Source organism: Tripterygium wilfordii, chromosome 6, assembly GCF_013401445.1.
Source record: "Tripterygium wilfordii isolate XIE 37 chromosome 6, ASM1340144v1, whole genome shotgun sequence".
In the NCBI taxonomy this organism is placed as follows: Eukaryota; Viridiplantae; Streptophyta; class Magnoliopsida; order Celastrales; family Celastraceae; genus Tripterygium; species Tripterygium wilfordii.
The window spans coordinates 8,513,067-8,533,201 of record NC_052237.1 but is presented as its reverse complement, the minus strand read 5'-3'; the positions used below and the strand labels follow the sequence as shown (position 1 = coordinate 8,533,201).

At 36.1% G+C, this 20,135-nt stretch overlaps 2 protein-coding genes across 3 annotated transcripts; one reads left to right on the top strand and one right to left on the bottom strand.

Moving 5' to 3' along the window:
* Positions 1–4,823: 4,823 nt before the first annotated feature.
* LOC120000793 (serine/threonine-protein phosphatase PP1) lies at positions 4,824–8,163 on the bottom strand. 2 transcript variants are annotated; one of them, XM_038848929.1, is made up of 4 exons: positions 7,311–8,159; positions 5,921–6,480; positions 5,312–5,509; positions 4,824–5,226 (listed from the first exon to the last, which is right to left on the bottom strand). In XM_038848929.1, exons 1-4 carry the CDS (start codon positions 7,507–7,509, stop codon positions 5,203–5,205), a joined length of 981 nt encoding a protein of 326 aa, XP_038704857.1. In that variant the 5' UTR covers positions 7,510–8,159; the 3' UTR covers positions 4,824–5,202. The 2 variants fall into 2 exon arrangements, with proteins under 2 accessions (XP_038704857.1, XP_038704858.1); XM_038848930.1 differs by lacking the exon at positions 4,824–5,226 and adding an exon at positions 5,604–5,693 and having other exon boundaries at positions 5,369–5,509; positions 7,311–8,163.
* Positions 8,164–14,259: 6,096 nt separating this feature from the next.
* On the top strand, positions 14,260–16,309 carry LOC120000682 (probable pectinesterase/pectinesterase inhibitor 21). Its single transcript, XM_038848809.1, has 2 exons — positions 14,260–15,326; positions 15,561–16,309. The coding sequence occupies exons 1-2, from the start codon at positions 14,306–14,308 to the stop codon at positions 16,307–16,309; spliced, it is 1,770 nt and encodes a 589-aa protein (XP_038704737.1). The 5' UTR covers positions 14,260–14,305.
* The last annotated feature ends 3,826 nt before the right edge of the window (positions 16,310–20,135 follow it).

Here is a 20,135-nt window from a genome sequence, read left to right as displayed (position 1 = left end):
GTTACAGTGTTGAAAATACCTTCCTTGACCTCTCTTCCATTTTTTTTAGCCCTTGTGCTAATTAGAAAATTTTATCAACTGACCACTAATTTGATCAACTGTATCAATCAATCTCTCCATCATTTTCTTAAGACATTTTTCTCTACTGATGCTAGTGAGTCTATCCATTATTGAAAAGTTGAAAATGATTGCAAATTAGAAAGCAAGGGGATTCAGTAACCGCAACTTTCATGAGAAAAGACAAACGGCAAAAGGAAGAAAAACTAAACCATAACCATGCAAGAATGTATCTCAATTCCTGCCCAATGGGAAACAAAAATCTTTAGTTGCCAGGAACCGCACTAGTCAAGGACAGGACCCTAAAAAAATCATTTGGTAATGGCTGGTTCTCTCCGGATTTGGGGCGCAAAGAATATCGTCCGATGTCGAGAGTTCGAGTCTAAATAGGTGCAGCTGGTGGATTTGCGTGCATCTAACTTGACCCGAGTTTGGTCTTAGTGGGCTGTCCAAAGGGCATGTACAAAAAAAAGAAAAAAAAAAAGAAAGGACTCTAAAGTGTATAACTTAATATACCAAAAGAGAAGCCTAAAATATGATGGACATTTGTACAAGCTGTCCACTGATGTTCATGCAGAAATACATGAGAGATACAAAGAATATCATGGAACAAATACAAAGCCAAGCTCAGGGTAGTAAAACTTCACGCAATTTACATTCATGGCTAAAGTACTTAATTTGAACCCAAACTCGTTTTCTTTATATCTTTTACTTAGGCCACCAACTTGACCCGTCAGGCTTGTTTCCAAGGATTTGATTGTATTCAGGTCTTGACGTCTGCAAAACAACCATACAATTAGATGAGTACAAGCGATAACAAAACTTACACGAGAAACAAAAAAAATGTCCATGAATGATTTGGTCCAACCAGGACTGTAACTTATCTGCACATGATAAAGTAATGCATTTTTATTAGTAACCGAGAACGACACTATACAAGTTTACTCTTTGGACATTCAATATAGGCTTAAACTTGGGCCATCATGCCCGTACGTAAAGTAAATTCTCCACCTAACGACATGGTAAGTTGAGCTAAAACCCAACGTGGGTATAAAGTTATGCACTTCCATGTATAGGAGCAATGGAAGCCCGTAGCATACATGTTAACATTTCCATAAACGTAAAATTAAGGGTAGAGTTCACGAAATATCCAGCAACACTTTAATCCATAGCTGAGATAACGCATCAATAACTATGAGTGGTTAAAACAATTGACACATTAACTAATGGCCAGATAAATTGGATGTGCTTTCACCTTTCACTCTAACTAATTAGATTTCTCAAAATTGTAAATTCTCCTCCAATTCTTTTTCTAATGAGATGGTGAATAATTAGATGCACTGAAAATGAAAAGACTGCAGTCAAAGAGGGTGAAAAAAAGAAGAAGAGGAAGACAAGACAAAGATTTTCAAAATGTGCCAATAGAATTTGTAACTAAGTTCAGTGTCATCATTTAATCAAGTTGGGTTGGATTATTTGTTTTCCTCATTCACCAGGAAACAGAACAAGTTAGTCCTCAACTTAATCAGTTTGTACTCATTTTTCTTTACAACCAATTATAGAGCCATTGAGAACATGTTTAACTAAAATAAAATATAAATTAAGTCAGTCCTCAACTTAATTTCTACTTTCAAGCAAGACCTAAACCTCAACTCAGTTTGACTCGATTTCCCAATAACGGAGACATTAGTGAACCTCAACTCAGTTTGGCTTGATTTCCCAATAACGGAGACATTAGTGAAAATGTAGCTAGTAGGATCAAAAACGGGTGCATGAAGCGGAGGAATGCATCCGGGGTTTTATGTGACTGAAGGACTTTTTTAAGGTTGAGGGAAAATTCTATATGTTAGCTATACGATCCGCGATGATGTATGGTTTTGAGTGTTAGGCTATTAAGAGACAAAATTTCAAAAAAAATGCATATAGTAGGAATGTGCATGTTTTGTCGGATATGTGGCACATCAGAAAAGATAGGATAAGAAATAAGATTATTCGATCTAAGGTAGGAGTAGCATCAATTGAAAATAAGTTTAGAGAAAACTGTTTAAGATGAAAATGTACAATATAGAGATAGCGGAGCTCTAGTGAGAAGAATCGAAAGAATTTGTATATATAGGATAGAATAGAAAGCGAAGACCTAAGCATGACTTAAAGTCGTAAGAAATGATACGGATTCAATAAGAGTTGATAAAAGTATAATCATAAATAGAAATGAATGGCGGAGACGAATCCATGTGGTGGATTCGCATTAATTTTCTCAGAGTCCTGTAGTTGGTCCCAAACTTTTGAGATAAAGCCTCAGATGATGATAACTACACTGCAAGATGCCAAAGGTGGCTGCCTAAAATATCTCCATAATATATCTACCTTTCAATTTGGGAATTCTTTTAGACATTACCTGCATTTTATATGGTGCTATACATGCAAATGATTATTTCGCATTCCACTTCCTAGTCAATTACACTGCAGTTCTCTCCACAGTAAGCATGTATCAAGCTTGTTGTAAAAACTAACAATCTGGCAGATATTTTGAGGCAAATCATTAACAAGTTGCATCGATCCACAGAAATCGTAACAGATAATGAGATGCTTCCATGTTCCTGCTAATTTCCATATCCTACTAGCAACTTATTCATGATCATTGATCATAAAGACAAAAACTAATAATACAAGCTTTTGATCCTAAATATTCAGAGCTGATAATGTGAATTGCATCACCTCAAGATTATATAATTTCCCCACTCATCACTTTTCATTCATAACATATTATTTCATTAATTTAATCTTTGTGTAGATGTTTCTACAATTGATGATGCTAAGGTCGGATTTCGAACCAGTTGGGAGTATTTCTCCATGGTTTTTCCAGTTTCGTTGGTCTGCCCACTACCCGGGGGGGGGGTGGTTGGGGGGTTGTAGAAGCTCTATTTCTCCCCTGCATGGACTTCAACGCAGTCTTCCCTGCATAGGCGTGGGCTGGGTGGGTGGTTCCTCGGCCAAAAGAAAAAGCTACATAAAATCTATGCTAAGGATCCTAAGATTTTATAATTTTACTCTCTTACGCAAAAACTCCTAATGCAATTATCACGCGTACTTCAACTGATATATAGCTACAACGCTAACTACAGCAGAAAAGGAGGAGAGATATAGAAAGAGAAAGAAAAACTGACGAGATCTTTGAAGATGATGAAAGCAACGACGAAGAAGAGAACGAAGAGGATCTCGAACTCGGCGAATCTCACGAAGTCAAAGACTGCATTCACCGACCGAGTCAACGCAGACTCATTTGCTCTCCTCTTGTTCCCTCCGATTTCCCCACTCGCTCCGGTTCTTCTTGCCATCTCCGATTCGATTTCAGATTTTCCGATTGATCCGTATTTAAAGAAAAAAGAGAATCCGACGATGGCCGCTTTACTAGTCTTCCTCTCACCGATTGATTTGACTTTAAAAGGTCAAACTTGGTGGTCGGAAAAAAAAATGAAAAATAGCACTTTGACCCCTAGAATTTGTTACATTCAATTGTTACCCTAAAATTTTCAACTTCGGATACCTTTTTTTGTTCTCCAAGGCAGGCTTTTGACCCCAACTCAGCAGTGTAAATCCCTAAATCCGTACGCAGCATCTTTTGTATTTTTCATATAGGGAATCAAGGCATTTCATTGACATTTTGTACCAGGATGTGTAAATAACATTTTTACTAGGGGTATAAATTTTTAACTTCGGATCTTTATTTCTATGTATCGTGGGAATCTCTCCAAAGTAGGCCCTTTGAACCCATCTTGGTGGAGTAAATCACTAGATTTGTTCACTGTATATTAGATAGTTTTCTTAAACGGGATCAGGGCCCGCATCCTTGGTAGTTTTCCTATACGGATTCAAAACGCTATGCTAACATTTTTTACCATGATGTGTAAATGAAACTTTTTACTAGGGTTGTAAATTTTTAACTTCAGATACTTTGATTGTCCATTTGTGACATTTATCACCAGAAAGTAGAAAGTTAGAAGCCCAACTTGAGGTTTTATTTTTAAATTATTATTGTTATTATTAGCGTGTGAAAGTTACCAAAAAAACTATTTCAATTTGGGATAGCTGTATAATTCCGCAAAAGAAATTAAAGGAAATCCACTACCATATACTAGTTTGTGTTGGATTTAAATGTTTGCAAACAAGTAAAACCTTAAACTTCGAAGAATAATCTGTCTTATTGAATGAGAAAATGCAGCTACGTATAGCCTTATAGGGATTAAAGAAAAACCAACTACAACCCACGTAGTACGTGGTATAACAGACTGGAAGTAGTCAAAACATAATCACCCCAAACCCCCCAAACTCGCCAGGCCCGCCCACTACCCCTTACACGCAAGTATTTTATAAAAGAATTTATCATGTGAACATTTGTTCTTTCGATATGGGATTTCCATTCTTTTCAAATTCTATAGTCTATATAGTGTTTTCACCTCTACAAGTGAATAAGTGATAGACCCACTTCCTTTTCACTCCTCAAAAAAAAAGTATGTAGTTTAATGTCATGCACGTCTCCCACCAATATATATATATATATATATATATATAAAATAAACAATCAATTTATTTTATCTTTTATATTGAATTATTGAGCATTTGTTGGACAAATATAGTTCAAAAGAAAATAAAAATAAGTAAATAATCACTTCATGACTATAACACTCACGATTGAGAAGATTTGTAAATGGATAAGCCCTCTAAAGTCTAAATTTCAAAGCATATTGGGAATCATGACAACTAACTAACTAGCTAATATTTGGATGTATTTGATCAATAAGAAGATTTTCCATGGCAAACTTGAAGGTAGAATGTACAAATATCCTAGACAAAAAGATCAAGGCAGACCATCCTCAACCGGTACTCACAACAAGCTAATCATACTATGCAACAATTGACATAAAAAAGGGAAAATTTCATTTCCTGCACAAAAAGCAGCATGTGTGCTGTGGATTTACAGACTTTCTATACTGATTTCAATTGCGACTAGAGTTATTGGGAAGCTTAATGACCGGAAAGGTTCTCCTTTGGCAAGCCACATTGAACAAGTAATCTCTGGCACAAACTAGTTTGCTCTCGAAATATTTTTACTCAAACTGAAACATTTCTCAGATTCTCCTAACTTTAGACCCTCCCAGCTTTAGGAACCTGTGTGAACGAAAGGGGGAAAAAGGTGATGAGAAGAAGAAATTCTCTGATACAGAATAAAAGTGTTATCCAGTGATATGAATACCTTCTTAAGAGTCACCTTGGAACCGCTAGGTGATGCTTTAGTCTCAAAAACTGGTTTCAATATCTCAAAGGAACACACTAGACCTTCATCAACACTCAATAGAGCACCTGCATTATCGAACTCCCCACCGTAGTTTGGAGCTGAAAATATTGTGACCAATCTTCGTTTGGCAAAAAACTCATACCCATCCTCTACCACCTGAAATTTAACCGCAACAATATGGCAAAAAATAAGTCATCATATTTCTTTGTAGATGTTGCTGAAGACTGAAGTTGGTCTGTAAGCGTCGTACAATGACTTAAGAATCATCAATGCAAGGAAATCTGTCGCAACCTTTTAATAGCTCGGTCGGTTGATGGCTTAAGAAAGCCTGGAGATACGTCTAAACATTAAAATTTAGAAAGGCATTTCATTAAGTTTGAATCAAGAATAATGTATACCTGTACGGTTAGCTAAATTCACGAAGCTTAAGTTTCCTTGTTCAAGCTGAGGGGAATGCGACTCAAAAGAATAACAATGGAAGCTTGTAAAGGCTTCCATCGAATGTTTATTAAAAGACTAGGTCGTTCATAATTCCTATTTAGCTTATTTAAAACAAAATTGGCTTACCTGATGACCTCGACAAATGAGATCAAGATCGTTCTTCTCCAAAAACTCTGCAACCCTATCAGCTCCAAAAGTACATGAAACACCTCTATCGCTATCTGCCCACCCTTCAAGCTTAGGGTCAGGATCAGACCAAAGAAGATCACAGAGGAGACCGCTATCTGGAATTTCAGTTGGCCTCGCAAGTTCCCTTATTTGATCCAAATTTTTTAATTCTGGAGATAGCCCTCCATGCATACAAAGTATCTTCTCATCAATAAGTGCAGCCACAGGCAAACAATTAAAGCAATCCGTAAATATTTTCCAAAGCCTAACATTAAATCTCCTTTTACACTCGTCGTAAAATCCATAAATACGATTGATCTTCGCATCTTCATGGTTTCCCCTCAACATATAAATTCTATCAGGATATCTTATCTTGTAGGCCAGGAGCAAACAAATGGTCTCCAAACTTTGCTTGCCTCGATCTACATAATCCCCAAGAAAGAGGTAGTTTGCAGTAGGTGGATAGCCACCATATTCAAATAATCTTAACATGTCCTGATATTGCCCATGTATGTCACCTGGAGAGCAGCAGACAATAGACATACCAATCAGAGAAACGAGAACTCAAAACTGCTATTACAGAAAACATTTGCTCTATAGATTGAAGTCACTTTTTCCAATGTTTATGGTAATTCAACCAAGTTCAATGTCACCAAATTTTCAACAAAGTTTTTCTAAAAAGTTTCCCAATAAAACTCAAATTAGCGCAATAACTTTCAATTGCAAACATTCCCAAAATTTTTTTGGTTTGAAGGCCAATCCCAAGAGAACAAAACATAGCCGGTTTCATCAGTCTCTTTATAAACCAACACACGATAATGGACATATCCTAGCCTAAAGCCAAGGAGTTAATAAGCATTCGTTAGTTTAATAAAATTCAACGACAAACCCATTTCAAGCTCAAATGGGACAAAATTAAAAAGACACTAAGACGGATCTTACATATGAACCACTATCAGCTTTGTATATGCTTCTTAGGACAGATCTTCCCCCTTTAATCACAAAAATCCCCTATATATGCAGCAAGTCACCCTTGCCCATAGCAAATCAAATCGTTATCGTCCATCGGTTTAAGGCAAAATACGAATATGATTCAAGGTTGGATTCAAGGTCTTGTCCAAGAATGTTATCAAATCACTGATGCATTCATGCATCTCCAATTTATCTAAAAAATCCAGATCACAAATTATATCTTTATGCATACCCAGATGGGAATACTGCTCATACTTTTCAAAAATGAACAAAGACAATAAGCTTCCAAATCAATTTTAACAATGAATTCTTCTCCTGTTTTAGTCCAAAAAAAATCAGTGTCTCAAAATGGGAGTATGGGAAATAGAGAGCTGACCACATATGCGGATGGGAGCATGAATCTCGACAAGAATGGGCTGAGAGAGGAAGATTTGGCGAGCATTAACACATAGCTGGCGGATCTCTCCCTCTGATAGCTGCACCTGCTTGCCTCCTTTCCCTTCCAATAGCCTCCTAATTATATCATCCAATATTCCCTTATCCATCATTCCCTCCATCGTCATCATCATCATCATCTTTCAATTCCAAAAAAAAATTTAACAAATAACAACAACACACTCAGTCCTCACAAATGAAGAATCAAGATTTGGGTTTTTCAATTAAACAGGGTCTGATTAAGAATTGGCCAATTTCTCTCGCGAATTAGAGCAAACATATAGATAGCACAAAAGGGTACCTGTTGAATGATGGTAAAAAAAAAGGAAGAATAAAAGAATTTCCAGGTTCGAACAAGACAGGGAGAAGATCCAGATGGAAAATTCTAGAAAAGATTTGTATGTTAAAATTGTGAAGGGATTAAAGAGCCAAGCTGTGACAAAAATGGGCTAATCTATTGAAATGACAAGGGAGTGAAAGAGGATCCACCAAAGAGACCCAAACTTTATCTACAGATCAAGAAAAAAGAAACAAAAGAAAGCACGTTTGAGATAGAGACAGAGATAAAGATAAAATTACAAATATTAGGAAATTATATTAGTAGAAAGATAAAAAGATTAAGATATAGGATATGAACAAAGGAACAAAACTTGGATATGGGTTGCCATTTTCTCTTTCCATTCTCGTCTCTATCATCTTCTCTTGAGCTTTTTCTGAGGGGAAAATCACAAAAGTTGAAACCTTCAAAGGGAAGGGAGTGGACAATGGAGGTTTATGCTTTTGTAATCTCTCTCGTACAAAACCGCGTATTTTGAATGGTCTGTTATACAGTAGGGCTGCCTGTCACGACCACTCACAAGTGACAAATCACAATAATTGTTTATTTATTTACTTATGTTCTTCTTTGTTCCTATTGGTTCTTACAAATTATCAGCATGCCACGTCAAAGACAAATTTTTTTACGACTTTTTATCACTAAAAATTATATTCCAATAACGATTAGTCAAAAATACTTTTACAACACTTACATATCAATATGCCCCTCATTCTTCTTCTTCTTCCTTCTCTCTTCTTCTTTCTTCACTTCCACAACTGGAAATTGATCCTCCAACCATCGTCTCTGACGAACGGAGCACCGAAATGAAACTTTTGGTTAGCCTGACCAAAACTCAGTCATCACCGACCCTCAATTATCATTTGAGTCATCAAAAAGTTTCGTGAAATTAGGACCACCGTTTGAAAAAAAGAGCTCGATCTGGCCAATGCCGACGACCATCAACACCACAAATCAACTTCACGGATCAAGACACATCACCTTTGATGTTTTATTACTTGATTGTACTCTCTTTTTCTGAAACTTAAAATCCATAGATATGTTTGTCTGATATGCTATCTATTTTAGATACTTAGGAATGTTATCTGTTTCCTAAAATGTTATATGTTTCATCATACTCATTTATAAGAAACAGATAACATATGAACACAGATAGCAAATGACGTAGATTCGTGGGCATGATGGACCACCGTTGTCCAGCCACCGATCAAGGTCACCGACCCACCAAATAGAAATGCCGGAGCACAACGACCAACCCCCAACCATCATTCGTTGTCATCAGCTACTGATTCCATCGGAATTTGACCAAGAAGTCGCGGCCAACCATGAAGAAAAGTGTTTGATCCAGTTGCCGAAGATGCCATCGTCGCAAGCCACCACCACGAGAGTGTAATCCAAACCTAGCAGCACATTCTCATGCGTTGGCTAGTTGGAATAGTTGTCAGAGGAGGAAGCTCCGATTTGGATGTTAAATGGGTAAATATTTGTAGCTTTTTGTCCTTTATGGAATATTTTTAAAATTTGATGGAGTTTATGAAACAAAACTTATTAGAATATTTTTATTGGAACAAAACTTTTGGTGAAAGGACTTATCTCTAATTTTTCCTTTTTTACTGCATTTATGACTATTTAACTATTTTTTAATCATGTAATTATGCTTAAAAAAACCCATTGGGTTCCCTTTCATTATTTGTTCATACTAATTAGGAGGACTTTGTCTTGATGATCCATACTCTAGTTTAGATGACGACAACCATCAATGAATTTAAAACTAAGCAATTAAAGATTCCATGATTCGACTACAAATTGTTTTATGGAAAATGACATACATATATAATATTTGGTGTACATAATATACATAATTTATGTGGCATGCCAACTAGGCATGCCACATAGATGTTTTAAGCAGAACCCTAAGAAGCAAGAGAGATTTCCCGCTTCTCTCTCATTGGTCTCTCTCCTTCTCTCTTTTTCGATTTTTGTAAAATTGGTTTGGTTTTGTTGCAACTTTTTTGTACATCTTCCTTCTCTCTCCAGTTTGCGTGTCATTTCCTCATCTCTCATCACCCATGTTAATGCATTACGAATTAACAGGGTATTTAACATAACTGTCAATGACAGTGGCTTATTACATTATGTTTTTATAGTGTATTTGTATTTCATACGTTAATGCATTACGAATTAATAGGGTATTTAATATAGCTGCCCATGACAGTGCTTTATTAAATTATCTTTTGATAGAGTATTTATTACCTATTTGTTAATGAATTACCAGTGTATTTAACAACATTGACAACGTCTTTGACACTTTTCAATACAATTCATATCAACAAAAATAAAATCCTCGAGGTGTAATTTCCACGTGTTTCTTGTCCATGAACACCTTGAACAAATTCCAAAAAAGTGTCTTTCGTAAACTCCTTTTATTTTTCTTCTTCAAGCATACTAGTGACGTCAACCCTTGCAAATTAGATCAATATTGCAATGAGATGGGTTTCTTCTTTGTGTCTTTTGTTTTGGCCATTCTGAAAAAGAAGGTTCAATTACCTTACGCACTAGTGCATGACGACCTTCAACAAAGAAATTAGGTTGTGCAAAATGATATGGTATCGAAATACAGAAAATGCATTTGAAAAACAATTACATATCAAAATGTTAGTGTATTGAATGAGTGCATTGTACATAATTTACAATGTTCCAAATACAATATGCATTGCTCGAGACCCCAATGGTTGCATCCCCATTTCTGCAATGTCTAAAAAGAGCTTAGAATTTGATGTATCTATCAAGGTTGCTATATTTTTGAGACAATATCCAACAATCTTTGGGATAATTACATTGTGCACAAATAGTGCAATAATACACTGGGCTAAATACACTACCAAATGCATGGTGTAATAACCTCCTGGCTAAATACATTGTCAGATTTCATTGTGTAATAACCCATTGGGGTAAACACACCAAAATAGCAAACAAGTACACTACCAAAATAGCAAAGTGTAATCACTGGGATCTTGAACACAGCAAGCCAAAATAATCAAATCAACAACTGGGATCTATGTGAAACGAGTCCGCAAAAGTCTTATGCAAGAACAATAACCAAATACACTTTCATATTGCCAATGTATTTAGCAACTGCATTGTGCAAAATTTACACTATTGGGAATTTACTATGCAATATTGCAAAGCCTACAAACAAATTAATTATATTGTGCATACTTCAATTGTATTACACTTTTGAACTGACAGTGTATCCTTTCGACCAAAAAAGGTTTTCAAACCTCATTACACTATCAAACTGACAGAGTATTTAACCCCTGCTTTGTGCAAAATTATAGATTGTCAAGATACATTACGCAATAGTCTAAAGTCTACAAAAATATGAATTACATTTTTGCAAACGAAAGTGTAAAACCAATCTTCCTCAACAAAACCTAATTAGATTGGTCTTACAATTGAACCCATGGAATAACATGAAATATGTGATGATTAGGCTTTTCCTTCATAGTGTAATTAATTTCGGACAATGCAATAACGAACTAGAGCATACCTTTAAAGTGGGTCTCCATTTTCCAGTGGCCGTTTCGGTCAACAAAGGGTTGGGTTAGGTGCTTCTCTCCTAACGGAGTTCATTGGTGGTGTCGGGTTACCAAACCAACATCGGAATCCGTTGGATTGGTGCTTTTTGTCCTGTGAAAACCCGCGGCTTCAAGGTGGATTTCCGGCAAAACCAGTGACGGATGACGGCAAGTGGTGGCTGGGCTGTGCTTGTGGGAGCCGGACGCTTCTTTTGACAGTAGTGGTGGTTGGATTGGTGACCGAACGACGGAGATCCGATGTTGGCCATGAGAGAGGAAGAGAGAAGTCGTGTGAGGGAGGAGAGGGAGAGACAGATGAGAGAGAAAAAAAATTGGAATCCCAAGAGAGATAAAAGAGTGATTTTAAGGGTTTGATTTTTTATTTTTGAATTTTGAATTTATCTAATCATCATCCTACATGGCAAGCTATGTTATTATGTATCCTTATGTATACCAATATTATGTATGTATATCACAACCGTTGTTTTATTAATTATAATTTGTGAAGGTAGAAACTTTCCATTCATCTCACTCAAGTAAAAAATAAAAAATCATCAAATCAATCTCCATAACACCAATCGCTCCACCAACGTCGACGAGTCATTAATGCCCACAAGCAACGCATCCGAGTCAACCCACCGATCCACTCGGCTCCAGGTGAGCCAACGCACAAGATCATCCACTAAATATATATTCAATTGTGCTAGGTAGCACATGGGAGTCTAAATCCTTTAAACAAAATTTTCAAACGTTTTAACTCTCAAAATACATGTTGGATTTCTTAAAAAATTACATCTTCATAATCAACACATAAAACTCCTTTTAACAAGATTCATTGTCGATGAGTTTTATATGGTAAATCTTAATTCCTTTATTTTTGAAATTTCATTCAACTAAAACAATGAATTCTAGACTGTGCTTTAAAAAATAATATAATCTATATTAATTAATTATGGAATAAAAGAGTGAAAATAAAATTAATATATTGATTAAATCAATGGAATAAACATTTTGAGCTTCAATAGGTTACCAAACTGATGGGCTACATGTCATTTTTGATATATATTTGACTATAATCAAGATTTGGGTTATCTAAACATTTGAGCTTGAACAAAATTTGTTCTTCATGTTCGGCATTTTACTTAATGGTTGGTAGGTTGATGATTTGGGTATTGGATTGGTGACATGGGTTGGGTTGAAAAATGGGCAGTTTTTAGACCTCGTAAATTTTAGAAGTTATGGGCCTCCGTATGTGAGAATTTATATATATATATATATATGAATATTTGATGTGAGAACTTCTCCTTATATGAACATTTGATACGAGGTTGGTATATGCAACATATCTAGGTGCTTTTTAAGTTTTACATAAAACAAAAAACTCTAAACTCGAGAACATAAATAAAGCTAATAATTTGGTAAAGAAAATTCACGTAAAATCATTTGAAAATAGAAACACGAAAAACAGAAAGATAGCTAAAATCATTTGAAAATAGACAACAAAAAATAGATGTTTATGGCAAATGAAAAGACAAAAAAGCAAAGGAAATGCACCCTAATCTTCTCTATATCATTTCAAGTTTAGTTTGTACATTGATCATTAAGTTCCCGCATGTGGACTTTCTTTTCGAAACAATGAAATTCTTCATACCAATTATAAAATAGGTTGTATACATAATTATAAGTTAAAGATCAACATTTCAATATTATTTGGGTATATCTCAGTGTGTGTTCGGTGTTTGTTCTCCGGTTTTGTAATTCCTATGTTAGGGTTAATAAATTGTTAGGCTATTAACGTAGTGTTAGGTGTAACGTTTATTATTATGGAATGAACTATTGGGTTTAAACCCTTACTTATATGCAGACACATATTGAGACATACATTTACACATAGAAGGATATATAGATGTATATATATCCCTTGCGTTGCTCTGCAGATTGAGTTATAGATATGGAATTTTGCAAGGTTGAGTTGATTAGGGATTTTGGGTTTGTTAGAGATGGAATTTTGGGTATTTGCAGAATTGAGTTGATTGAGTACTGCCTTGTTTTGCTTTGCAGCTCATGTGGTGCCTTCTTTTTTCTTTGTTCACGTCTTCGTGACAAATTTTTCTTCTAATGGTTCAGATCTGTTCAATTCTGTTTGATACCAATGTAATATGTTCAATGAACAGAGAGCTTATTGTGGGTCATTACCCATCTTGAATAGCAGCAATCCAATAGTGTTGCTTTTGTCAGAAAGCAACGCATAAAATTTATAATGTTAGACTTCATTCCTCAGCTTCATTTTGCTACCTTTATTACCGACGAAGACTGCGGATGAAGACTATGGACGGAGACTATTGTGAAAGAAGAAATCGCAGGAGAAGCTGGTCATGGGAATTATACGGGTCAAAGTTGGGTTAAATTGGGAGTGTTGATTGAGACCGTTAGATTCATCATACGGCCATAAACATTATCCCGCATCTTAACAAGAAAAGCGGGATCCCGCGTGAGAGCAACAGCGAGATAGAGGAATTCCCACATAAGAGTCTAAAGTAAGGGTGTAAAATAAGAGTTTATGTTTACACTATTGATTTTAAACATGTGAGATCCAAAACAGTGGGTCCCACTTGTCATCTTACTCATCCACACCAAACATAAACCCTAATTTTAGACCCTTGTGTGAGAATTCCTTTATATATATATATAATGACCTAAATTGAGAGAGAGGTTGTGATTTAGGCAAAACAAACATGAGGCTAGGTTATCACCTTCATTATATATGTTTAGTAAACATACACAAACCTCTAGCTTGTCTTTGGTTGTCCTTAATCCCTCCAAGCCTGTGGTTTCCTAATCACACACACCCGACTCTTCTAAACAATCTAATCTCATTTTATTATAAATATTAACACACACAAACCTTCAATTCATCCATAACTCCTCTCTCTCCTAGGTTGGACTTCAAAGAAAGGAAGGCCAACCAGGAACTAATTAATTAAATCAATTAACTCTTTCCATTCTTTCTTTCATTCATCAAAAATGTATAGTGATGGGGAAGGATCAAAGAAGAGGAAGCGAATGACCATCATAGGCATCTCTTCCATCTTCTTGGTTGCCATGGTTATCGCCATAACTGTTGGTGTTGGCGTTAATAATAATGAAAACGAGGAAGAAATCAATGGGAGCAGCCAAAAGAATCATTTATCTTCCTCAATGAAAGCAGTCAAGGTTATTTGTCAACCGACCGATTACAAGGAACAATGTGTGAAGAGTCTCAATGCCAATGCTGGCAATGCAACTGACCCTAAAGAACTCGTTAAGGTTGCGTTTGAAGTCGCCATGAAACACATCAACAACGCAGCCAAAAAATCAACTCTCTTGCAAGACCTAGAAAAAGACCCTAGAACTCGCCTCGCCCTCAACGGTTGCAAGGAGCTCATGAACGAATCAATTGCGGAACTCAAACATTCTTTTGAGGCAATTGGGGATTTTGACATGACCAAATTGGATGACATGATGGCGAATTTGAAAATTTGGCTTAGCGCCGCGATAACATACCAAGAAACTTGTTTGGATGGATTTCAAAACACAACGAGCGAGGCGGGCAAGAAAATGAAGGCAGCATTGCAAACAGCAATGCAATTGAGTAGCAATGGCCTTGCAATTGTTTCTGAGATGTCTACCATACTATCTGATATGATTTCTGGCTCTGGGGCGAATCGTCGCCTCCTTAACATTGATGATGAGAAAATTTGGTTCAATAACTTTGGCGTTCGAAGGCTACTAAGCCAAACCCCAACTGAGCTTAAACCTAATGTGGTTGTGGCTAAGGATGGAAGCGGAGACGTCAAGACTATTCATGAGGGATTGGATCGCATCCCTAAAATGAATAACAAGACTTTTGTGATTTACATTAAGGAAGGAGTTTATGTGGAGCATGTTCAAGTCAATAGGTCCATGACCAATTTGATGATGATTGGAGATGGTGCTCAAAAGACTCGCATCACCGGAAACAAGAACTTCATCGATGGTATCACCACTTTCCACACCTCAACAGTCGGTACGTAACTTAATCAATATGCATCCTAAGATTTGCCTAATGATTTTCAATTTCCTAGTTTTTAACGTATGTTGAGATTGACACACATAATCCATATGAAAACGTGTGTCCCACATGATCCGTATGAAATCGTATGCTTCCATCTTCATCTCACCGTTTGAGATAGTTGAGACAAAAAAACACTGAATCCGTAAGATTGTTATTTTAATTAACAAGTTAGATTGATCGATGCAGCTATTCTTGGAGACAACTTCATTGCCAAGAACATAGGCTTTGAGAACTCCGCAGGTGCTATAAAACACCAGGCCGTGGCATTGAGGGTTTCCGCGGACATGTCAATCTTCTACAACTGCTCCATGGACGGATACCAAGACACCCTCTACGCCCACACCAAGCGCCAATTTTACCGTGACTGCACCATCTCCGGTACAATTGACTTCGTCTTTGGGGACGCAGCTGCAGTCTTCCAAAACTGCAAATTCTTGGTTCGCAAGCCACTGGATAACCAGCAATGCATTGTGACCGCACAAGGCAGGAAAGAGCGACGCCAACCAAGCGCCCTCATCCTCCAAAACTGCTCCATCACTGCAGCTCCTGAATTAGTCCCTTTCAAGACCCAATTCAAATCTTATTTAGGCCGTCCATGGAAGGAGTACTCTAGAACAATCATCCTGGAATCGTTCATCGATGACTTGATCCAGCCCGCGGGCTGGTTACCTTGGTTAGGCGATTTCGGGCTCAAGACTTGTTTCTACACGGAATACAACAATCGTGGTCCTGGTTCGAGCACCGCACAGCGCGTGACGTGGCGTGGAATCAAGGCAATAACACCTCAACATGTTGTGGACTTCACTCCGGGAAGGTTCATTAGAGGTGATCCATGGATTAAGCCCACTGGAGTGCCTTATGCCTCTGGATTGATGGCTGCAGGAACAAGTACTACTACAACAACAACAATGTCTAAAAGTGCTGAAGTAGTTTGATTAATCTAATAATGCTTTTTTGTTTCACTCTCTCTGGTTCTCTTTTGGGTGTTTTTCTTTATGTAATTCTAGAACTTTTTTTCCAAGATAATAGAAATCGTCAAAAATGACTATGAAATCAATTGCTAATTGCCCTCCAATTATCGTTCTATGTGTATTATATTTAATTTTATAGAAAAATTAAGTCACATGTCACATTCATAATTATAGAAGGAATTCTTTCAAGCAAGCCTACACCACTATAATTCCTCTAGAGAATGCCTTCAATCATGACGAGTTTTTCATTGCTGGCACATGTTTAATTGGCTTCATCAATAAATTAAAGGTTTGCTCTTCTCATAAATAAAATAAGAGATTTTTTATGCTAACATTGCAATATGATAAATTTCTTATATGTTTAGTGAGAGATTGATACACACTCAATAGAAGGAGAAAGTGAACTTATCAAACCTTACCTAAGATATTCAGCACAATATTGTTTTAAATTAAAGGATCGACTATGATTCTTGTTTGTTAGTTATTCTATTCGAGTTTTTAAGAACCCTAAAAATAAAAAAATAAAAAAATCTTAGGATTTTTAATTTTGAGATTAACTTGGGTGCTCAACCCAAACAAAATCTACATCAATAGTTTTAAACCTACATCATTGTCATCTTACCTACCATGTACTTTTATCGATTGGATTAGGAAGGCATCATTAGAAAATCAGAAAATATGTCAAGACCTAATGGGCCATGATCTCTTGCAAGCCCAAAAAAGCAAAGGGAAAGCCCGTTTCGTCCAGACTGACGATTTGAGATTTCCTCTTTATAAAGAGCCTTCGTCCTTGGCATTAGGGCTTCAGTGTTGAAATTCTGATTGTGCTGCGGCCGACGACGACATATCGTTGGATAATATTTATAGTTCCCTTCGTTTGATTCGTTTTCATAAAACGCACATAGATCTTCTTGAGAACCACCAATGGTTTCCAGGATTTTATCTGTGCGAATAGCAACGCAAGTATCCTTTCTGCTTGAGCCTTCTCTCTAATACTTCTCAGTAGAGATGCGCTCCAATGTTACTGGATTACATTTTCAGTTCTTTTTTTTTTGGGAAATTTTGGTGCTTTTTCGGTTCTGGTCGGAGAAATTTGTTTTGTTTTTTTTGCTTTGCCCCACTAAGGAGATGTTCGATTCGATGTGTTGTGATCCGGATTCGAACTTCCATGGAAGTGAATTCTCAACATGGTTAGAATTTAGTTAATTGGAAGTTGCAATTTAATGCCTAAATTTTTAAACCTATAACCTGTGATTGGTTTGACGTTGTTGAAGTAAAGACAAAATATTACGTTAGGTTTGGTTAGTCGTGGAACATGAAAGGGAATTCCAAGAATTCCAATGTTTGATTGGTGAATGAATAGAAATGCGAATGAGAATGCAACACTACTATCTTACGCATTACCAGACAGAAAATTAGTAAATTACCTTGAGGATCCATTTGAGACTTTGTATAGGATAATAATATTACAGAAAATTAGTAAATTACCATGATGATCCATTTGGGACTTTGTATAAGATAATAATATTATTATCTAATAATTCAATGTATAGGATAGTATAATATTGACATCCAGTGTATAAGTTAATGTATAATTTAATCATATCTAGTGTTTGAAAATAATATTGTATTAGGAGGATTTGGAAGCTTTGCAATTCATTTAGAATTTTAGAGCTTACAACAATTCGTTTAGAATTGTATAACTTACAATTTGAATCCAATAGTTTGGGAGATTGTCACATCACACCTCATTTTTTGTTTTTACTTTAAGATTTAATTGATTTTTTCTCTATCATTACATGTGAATTGGAGACTCTGAGAAATTGCAAGGCTTCCAATTAAGTATTAGGCTTTATAGTATACTAGATTGCAACCTCATGCGTTGTAGTGAGTGATTATGGGGTCTACAATTTTCAAGAAAATGGTTACACAACGTAGTGTTTGATTTGTTATTAAAAAAAATGATAGTACAAGATTTATGGTAATATGTCTTACTTATCCAGCTAAAATAATTATTATTTTTAATATTTTATTCTTATATATGGTCTATAGTATAGTCTATAGTAATCTAATGATAAAAAATCACCGAATCTCGTCCATACATAATGTCAATACAAATAACCTTATGCATATAAAGCTCATCAATGTTTACCTAATACATTTTCTCTCTCAGTAGGTGAGGATGAGAGTTTTTTTGGTCATTTGACGTGTTACCTTTTATCTTAAGCACTTCGTATAAAATTAAATATGTTGAAGATGTTTTAAAATTATATGGTTTGCACCGTATAAGAGCATCATTTTGCATAAAATTGATCTTGAGTTTCTTAAAAATCACCAAACACATGATAATATCATTAAATGATAGTTTTATACCATACGAATCCTTATCCCCTTGCTCTAAATAGACCGTCAAATTATTTTTTATTAAACGATAAATGCCTTTATGAGAGACTATAACCCTAAATAAATTTGAAACAGACTTTGTGAAGGAAAGAAACGCAAGAAATCACAAAAATTAGGCAAATGTCGAAAAAAATAATAAAACATTAATTTGAGGGCCTAAACAATGAAATTTGGCTAAAATAACGATAGCTAGTAAGAAAATGATTAGTGTTGACGACCACGCCGAAACGAGTCACCCTGTGAAATTTCGCGCAATTTCAAGCTCGTGATTTTTCGATCCTACATAGCGGTAGTCCCGTAATTAGTCCCACATCACTATCTAAGCTGAACAACCAACGAGACCAAAAATGACATAACTGTATAGTTACTATACACAAATGATTAAGCACATATTAGTTCCAAAAGTCCAGTAGTTTGACATGTCTGGCATGTTGCAGTTCACATGGTGCATTTACATGTTTTCAACTCTCTTTGTGCGAGTCATGAAATGAGCTATTAGCTCTCTTGATCCATCAATTATTCATTTTCTGTTCACCAGCCAAGGAGGTTATTACTTGCAGTTCATGGTGAATGTTCCTTTCCAGTTCATCCTAAAAATAAAAATTAAAAAAAGAAAAGAAAAAGAAGATGCCTTACAGAGGTAATTTTTGAAGCCATTAAATTAAGCAGCAGGAGCATCAGCATTCAAGAGATTGGTAATTGTTAAAGCAATGCTGCATATCTGGCTAAACAATTCGCTCATTTTAGATAATGGAGATTCATGTCCTGGTTCTTCATGAAACCCTTCCTCGTACGATTGTGCGTCGCCCATGGCACCGGTGATCCATGTATTAGCATCATCGTACTGTTTGGACTCCAAAGCTTCAATCGCATCATGAATTTGCTCGATCGCGTCTTGGAAACCCTCGGAACAATCTGCTAAACATTGGCGTTCGAACTCGTTCGTCGTGGAATCAAACACATCAAGAATCTGTTCAAATATTGCTGTTGCATTTTTTGATGCAAACTGGAGTGCTAATTTTCCTAAGTCCTGCAAGTCGGAAGATCCTTTGCCCTCTGTGTCTGATTCAAGAATGGCTTTGCATACGTTTTTGTACAAGCTGCGATCGCAAGCTTGAGTAATTAAATCTTCAGGACTTGGTGCCTCATTTGCTAACACTTGATGGCAAAAAAAGACAGATAACAAAACTAAGAACAAATTTGTAGTGATTGTCTTCATGTTGTATGCTTGTGTTTTTGGTTGCTTATTTAAATTTTCTTAATAAGGGAAGTTTTTACAGGCTTATAGGAAGAATTTGTGATGAATTATTCATGGATGAAGAGAAGCTAATGCCCCACCATCCTAAGACAAATCTCTCTTGACGACCTAAATTTAGACAAAACGCAA